Below are 8,022 nucleotides of genomic sequence, written 5' to 3' on the forward strand. Positions count from 1 at the left end.
AACGTGGGATCCCCTTGTGTTTATATATATATATATATATATATATATATATATATATATATATGTTTAATTATTGCGCAGACATTGTTAGTCATTTGTCCCAGTTTTGTAGGTAATCCCACAGAAAACTGTAAGCACTCTCAAGTGCGCCACACGCTGGACAAATTTACAGGAATTTTATAGTAAAAACAATAGTTGTGAAATATTGCAATTTAAAATAACTGTTTTCTAAGTGAATATATAATACAATGTAATTTATTTCTGCGATGTAAAGCTGAATTTTCAGCATCATTCCTCCAGTCTTCAGTGTCACATGATCTTCAGAAATCATTCTGATATGCTGATTTGCTGCAGTTTTCTTTTAGTATCATTATTAACTATTGTAGTTTTTATTAATAGTTCGAATTGGTTTTCATTTTGATATTTTCTGTTTTCATTTTAATTTTAGTAAAAGGTTCAGTAATTTAGTTTTTGACAGTTTTATTAGTTTTTTTAAATGTCTATAATTGTAATTATTTTTTATTTATTTATTTTTGTTAACTAAATGTTTAATTTTTGTTTTAGTTAAACTAAACAGATTTTCCTGGCAACTAGTTGAAATAAAATTTAATGTTTATTTTATTTCAAGTATGAAAAAATGATTTTTTAAATGGTTTTAGTTAACTATAATAGCCCTGATTTGCTCTTACTATTATCAGTTTAAAATTTGTTGCTGCTTAATATTATTGTGGAAATGTTTTTTTTTTTTCAGGATTTTTTGATAAAACAAAAGGTTCGAAAGAACAGCATTTATTTGAAATAGAAATATTTTGATGCATTATAAACATCTTAACTGTCTCTTTTGATACATTTAATGCATCCCTACTAAATAAATGTAGTTTTTACGGCACCCAAATTTGTATTTAAAACAAGAATACCAGAATATGAAACACCAGTCAACAGCTGTGAGTTAAATACAGTACAGTTGCTTTATTCATAATTTCATCTGACTAGTTGTTTATATTACAGTTTATATGAGTTACAGTCTAAACAAAAGCATTATCAATCCCATGCATCCTGCACGAAATTCACAGTCAGATCCAAAGAAAACAGAGCAAGACAAACCCGCCGTGATCATCACACACTTTCACATTAGTAGGCATTCAGGTGTGAAACAGCGGAGCGAGAGGAAGCGCCCTCAGGTGGAGCGGATGAGGATCTGCGTCAGCCGTAGCATCGATCCTTCAGTTCTCCTCCAAAGCAAAGTACAGCAGCTACAGGACGTCCCAGAACACTTTACAACATTTTTACCGCGGTAAAACACGATGCACTGCCACAGACCCTCTAAAAACACATATCGACACACACAAACAGTTAAGGAAAGCAGGAGAGATGGAGAAGCGAAGACCTTCCGGGATGCAGTTTGTCTGTGTCTGTAATTAAATGTAATGGAGTTTCCAGCGGGAGGTGGGCGGGGCTAGAGGGGGCAGTGATTGACAGCTTCACTATTCAATCAGCTTCTGCACAAAAGAATCCAGCTGGTCTTCATCTTTGATGCCCACGAACTGGTCGATGACATCACCGCCGCGCATGGCGATCACCGTGGGAACCGCCGACACCTACAGCACATCAGGAACAATCAGCATCCCATAATAAACGGAGGGATCTGCTGAGATTTGCTGTCTGATTATTTGGCGTCCCAGAACGACGTATGAGTAACTGACGTAATTTTATTTATGTCAATAAAACTATATGTCTATATAGTTTTTATTCATTCATTATTTTATACACTTTTAGTTGTAGTTATTTTAATACTAGTTAAACTAAATGAAAATGAGAAATATTGTCTTGGCAACTAGCTGAAATAATAAGTTCTTGAAATTTTATTTCACGTTATACACACACACTCACACTAACACACACTCACACTCTCTCACACACACACACACACACACACACACACACACGCGCACACACACACACACATATTGAAATTAGTATTTATTTAGGTTTTTATTATAATTATATTTTAAAATTTAGTTAAAATTGAGTAATTTTGTTGTGTGATTTTGTCATTTGTATTATTTTTTTAATATATGTCTATACAGTTTTGATTTTAGTTATAAAATTGAGTTTGTTATAGTATTTCATATTAAACTAAATGAAAATGAGAAATGAGCTGAAATAAGTTTTAAATTATTTTTTTAGTTTTATGTGTGTTTTATTTTTTGCTGAAGCATGTCGTTCAAATGCCGTTTATAATCATATTTCATGAGATCAGCAGAAGTTATAGAAGCTAGTTAACAGAGGAAGTGAAGTATAAAGCTGAAACGTTCATGCTGAGGGTCTTTTTCGAGAGCGATGATTCAAAGGAATCAAATGGAACTGGATGAGAGTTTTCCCCAACATTTACCACAAGATAAAACCCATCACAGGGCTTCAGCCTCATTAATATTCAGCTGAAAGTTGTACAAATGACTGATGGGTATTTTTAAGATCTTGTATGTTTGTTTATGTCTAAAAAGCAATGCTGGTCTTGTATTTTTTTGTAATATTTATATAATATTATAGATTTTTTAAATAATTTCAATAAACTTTTAATTTTATGTTTTCCATTTAATTTTCATTTTAGTTTAATTTACTGCAATTTTGATGTGTGCTTTTGTCATCTGTATTAGTTTCTGGCGTTTTTAAATATTACCATTTAGGTTTAATTTTTTTTTCAGTTTTAGTTTTTATTTATTTCCACTAATTTTAGTGCAAAAACACAAATAACAATGACAAAAACACACAATAAAATTCAGGTCAAATTTAATCCAGTTAATTGCCAAAACAACATTTCTCAGTTTTGTTTAGTTTGAGTTTTTCTATAGTATTAACAAATCTGTTTTTAATAATTGTAGTTGACAGGCCTGTGTCGTACCCCGTACTCGATGGCGAGGTCTGTGTGTTCATCGATGTCGACTTTGGCCATAGCGACTCGACCCTTCTGCTTGGCGATGGCCTTCTCCAGCCGCGGGCCGAGGATCTTACAGGGACCACACCACCTGCAACACAAACACACGGCTGATTCAGTCTCACTGCAGCTGCGTCCCAAGAAAACCCACTGCAGAACTACAGAGGACTACAATCCCACTGCAGCACTACAGAGGACTACAATCCCACTGCAGCACTACAGAGGACTACAACCCCACTGCAGCACTACAGAGGACTACAATCCCACTGCTGTGAACTCTGAGCCACAACAGACATGAGTGCACCTGTGCACATGTGAATCATTCGTTTTATTTGACATTTTTCAATCTTGAGTCTTGAATTATTATTTTGATTCATAAATATGATCAATTATTAATTTATAAATATAAGTGTTATTTTATGACGCACCACATGACATTTTACAATCTGAACAAACGGTGCCTTACTATAAAAAACATTTGATATCTCATACAGAAATGTAAAAAAAAAAAATGCTCATCATAGTGTATATTAAGTATTTTGAGTGATTTAACACTGTACAGCCTGACATATAGAAAAATAATTTGAAAACATTTTTTTTTTAATAATATTTAACAATTTATTGAAAATATATAAATGTCTAAAACTCTCTATGTGTTTTTTTTTTTTTGTTGAGTATCATATATTTGATACTTTTATGGCTCATATAGTGTGATAAAGTGAGAATATGGAGGAAAAACAGCTCAGTTTTATTCAGAGACTCAAACTGAGCAAAAATATGAATCTGCTGCTGATGCTGATATTTATATGATCAAAAAAAGATTAAATTCTGAGGCTTGTAATGTAAATCAGTGAGATCTTTCTAACAGTATAGAGCAGATACTGACATAAAATGCTATAAATATCAGTCGTCACTCTATATCTCCATTCTCAGTAAAATGAGATTGAAATGATCAGAACATATAATGCAGTGATTGAGAGATGAAGAAGTAAAGGCTCCTCAGAAGATGTGAGATGTTCTGGAGGCTCCGCTGAGGAACAGTGAAAGTGAAGCTTCTGGAAACAAACGCTCCTCAAAAGATCCTGAGGATCAGATTTGAGACTCTAATAAATGATTGATGGAGAATCAAGTAAAGCTGCGCTGCTTCAGTCTAGTAAGAGTTCATCTGGAAATATGACTGCAGTTATTCTGACCTTTACTTGATAAAAACCAGTCAAGATTTGACACGTGAAGCTCCAGCTGAAGCTGGACGTTTGTACAATCACACTAAAAGAGCTTTGACTGGATAAACACTCTCAATCAGAGACAGAAGGCATGCAGCAGACTGAGTTCTGATCATGTTGGTCATGTGCTTTAATGATGGCTGACTGTGATCAGCAGCAGTTTCTTGTACGTACTGCGCGTGGAAGTCGATGAGGACGGGCAGCTGGCTGTTGATGACTCTCTGGGTGAAGTCGTCGTGGTCCTGCACGCTAAACGACACGCTCGTGCAGGAGGCGTTCAGACGAGAGGAGAAGGACGAGGAGCAGGAGACGCCAGCCGGCACACCTCTGACAGAAACACCACACACCCTCCCCACCAGCAGCCTGAGAGCCATCTGACCCACAGAGACAGAGCATTATTACACTAAACACCAGCATCACCACAGTAGGGCTGTCAAAAAAAAATTCGAATTTCGAATATTCGTCGAATTTAAAATAAAAATCCGCATTCGAATTTTAGGTGTGCGTTAAGGAGGCAGCCTTATCAGCGGCGCACGAGATGTGATGACGATGTGTCGCTGCATAATGTTTTTGTTAGCCTGTCCAGTTGAAGCCACTAGATGCGGCGCTGCTGCGTTGTTAATTACAAATATTGTGGAAAAAGAGACCATCAATGCGGAGAAGATCTTGTTTACATCAAAACTGAAACCAAGCCGTTCACACAGAACACTTTCATGCATTTTCTAGAGGGACATCTATCACAGTTGCACTCGCGTCTCGCACAAAAGAGCCGCATGTTTAGAAAGCCGTGTAAAATTAATGCAAGTTTAACTTAGAAAAAAAACATATATAGAGACTTTATGGCGGGTTTTTTTCATCTCATGTTTTTAAATGAAAAATGTACTCTGTGTGGTTGGCTTTCCGCCCTTTGTATTAAACTATACATACATACATGATGCCATTCGAATTTAGATTTTCAGCCATTTTGACAGCCCTACACCACATCAGATGAGTCTGATCCAGACAGTTCATGCTCAGTTTAATCTGTGTTTGCCTTCCTGCTGTGTAACTGATGCAGTTTATTTACAATAAATCAGATATATGCTTGACATGAGCATACATATCATGCAGTTACTCTCAGTTTATAACATTTGCTCCATCGAAATATATTTGCACTTTCCATGTTAAAAACACTTCACCCAAAATAATAATTTCAATTAAATGTATCCTGTGCTGTGACCAATGTATTTGTAAAAGTACAAATAATAATAAATAAATAAATAAAACTGCATGAATGTAAAATAATTAGGATAAAATTGTGTTTAAATCACTTTTAGACTTATATTCTGTTTTGTTTTACACTATTTAAACATAATTTAATGCTAATTATCTTTTATGATTATCATACATGCCATTTTATTATTATTACATTAATATTTATACTTTTTAAAATATTAATTTACTTTATAAATATTCATTATGTATGTGTGCATTTATATATATATATATATATATATATATATGTGTGTGTGTGTGTGTGTGTGTGTTTTATTACTATCACTTTTTATATTTATATAAACATTAATATAATATATAATCTAAATGACTTTGTAATTACCATACTTGAAGTTTTATTATTACACTTGTTATATTTATTTTTACTTATAAACATTCACTCTCTCTCTCTATATATATATATATATTACATTTATTAAAACACCATTTTCTGCTAATTCTTTCATAATGATCATACATTTATTTTGCACAAATATAATGTTTAAAGGTACAACACATTTTTGTGGCGCTACTAAACATTACACGCTACTAATTTGTTTAAATAGCAAATTACTTTATATATAATTGTAATTCAGTGTGTTTTGCACAAAAATAATACAAATAAAAAAATAAGCAAATATAATTTAAACGTCACTGAATGTAAAAATCATGAGTGTTATGAAACACAGTTTCCAGTCTCTATAAGATCATCCCCCGGGTTCACAGACAAGACTTAAACCTAATCCCAGACTAAAATCTAAGTCTGAGCTGTTTCAACTGAAAGAAACTTGCTCTGAATGATTTTAAAATATATCAGTGCCTTTATTTTGTCTCAAAATGCACACCAGCATGGCCGGACTTACCATTGGGCTTGAGTGGACTGCAGCCCATGGGCCCCGCCTTGTAGGGGGCCCCGCCTTTGTCCGTTTACGTTTGTTTGATTTGTTCGTTATATGCCAGTCAGAATTCAGAAATTATTAGCCGCATTTCCACTAAATGGGCCAGCCGGGGCTACAGATTACAACTACGACCTTCGAGGCCACAATCAAACAGCATAAACTGGTATTTATGATTATTTCACAGAAGAAGGGCACACGTATTGAATCGCATCTGCACCAACTGGTTTGTTATCACATGACTACTTTAAACAGCTCCATTAAGCCTTTGGCCCCAAAGAGCTCACATTTAGAAAGATCATGATAAATTCTCAAATGTTCACACCTCATTTCTTTACAGAGGATGATTCTACATTACTATATTAGTGTTCCACTAAATTATGCGATCATCTGATGAGTTTTGAGCGCTCTCTCTCGTCTTACTGCCATAGTGGGGAAGAAATGTCATCAAAATGATTTTAAATAAGAAATAGCAATTTAATGATTTTCTGTTTTTCTAGCTATGCCTATGATATAGGACTTAGCTAGGGTGACCAGACGTCCCGTTGTTCCTGGGACAGTCCCGTATTTCAGCTCTTTTTTAGTGTCCCGACTTATTTTGAAAAAATCATGTTTTGTCCCGTATTTCAAAATTTCTTTAAGACTGGGTGATCAGAGCGAGTAGTAGAAGTGTTCTGTCATGAGAGAACAGCCTAATCAAATGTAAGTAAGCTTGTCGTAGAACCAGATTACCATCCAATCACAATTCGTTATCGATTAACTTGCAGTAAGTGAAGGCGGGTATAGGCGGAATCACGCAGACACACAGAAGCGCTATCTCGGCCGCGCGATCCCAGTTCTGCGATCAGTTCTGCCTGCGCCTTGATTGTTAAATACACACACAGCTGTCAAAATGTCAATCGTGTGGAGTTTCTCACGTAAATACAGTCGGTTATGGCTTAAGTTAACGTAAACAGGTGGGTGAAAACCCAGTATATTACCGTATTGGCCCGGGGAAGTCGTGGCCTAATGGTTAGAGAGTCGGACTCATAACCCAAAGGTTGTGGGTTCGAGTCTCGTACCGGCAAGGATTGTAGGTGGGGGGAGTGAATAACCAGCGCTCTCTCCCACCTTCAATACCACGACTGAGGTGCCCTTCAGCAAGGCACCGAACCCCCAACTGCTCCCCGGGCGCCGCAGCATAAATGGCTGCCCACTGCTCCGGGTGTGTGTTCATGGTTTGTGTGTGTTCACTGCTGTGTGTGTGTGTGCACTTTGGATGGGTAAATGCAGAGCACTAATTCCGAGTATGGGTCACCATACTCGGCCACATGTCACGTCATGTCATGTACGACCACCCTGATTATAAAACGACCCCCCTTTTTCCAGATGTACCTTTTGTAAAACACATTTTGTCTTCAAAATGACTTGACTTTGCATATTTTTCCTATTTTAATTTTTGTTTTGAAAGTATGGTAGAAACTGGTAAAATGTACCAACAATCACATTTAAAAAATATACACTTTTTGATATATCATAAAAAAAAAAAAAAAAAAACATCGTCTTATATTCAGGTCAATACGGTAAATTCATTCGGTCTTAAACGGACAGCAGCCTAATTAAATACCTTTCTGTCTAATTCAGTGTTTCTCAACCAGGGGTCCGTGGACCTCTAGTGGTCCTTGACGTAAGGCCAGGGGGTCCATATAAAGTATGAATTTTTGTATAAATTTTG

At 35.6% G+C, this 8,022-nt stretch overlaps 1 protein-coding gene across 1 annotated transcript in view; it reads right to left on the reverse strand.

The window, feature by feature from the left end:
• Positions 1-949: 949 nt before the first annotated feature.
• Positions 950-8,022, reverse strand: part of txn2 (thioredoxin 2) — an 8,442-nt gene continuing 1,369 nt past the window's right edge. The window contains exons 2-4 of the mRNA XM_016489575.1: positions 4,333-4,532; positions 2,903-3,026; positions 950-1,598 (exon numbers count right to left, since the gene is read on the reverse strand). Of these exons, the coding sequence (XP_016345061.1) occupies positions 1,485-1,598; positions 2,903-3,026; positions 4,333-4,532 (438 nt within the window). The 3' untranslated portion in view covers positions 950-1,484. The remainder of the gene's footprint in view (positions 1,599-2,902; positions 3,027-4,332; positions 4,533-8,022) is intronic.

Source organism: Sinocyclocheilus anshuiensis, unplaced genomic scaffold, assembly GCF_001515605.1.
Source record: "Sinocyclocheilus anshuiensis isolate Anshui unplaced genomic scaffold, SAMN03320099.WGS_v1.1 scaffold30, whole genome shotgun sequence".
Taxonomy (NCBI): Eukaryota; Metazoa; Chordata; class Actinopteri; order Cypriniformes; family Cyprinidae; genus Sinocyclocheilus; species Sinocyclocheilus anshuiensis.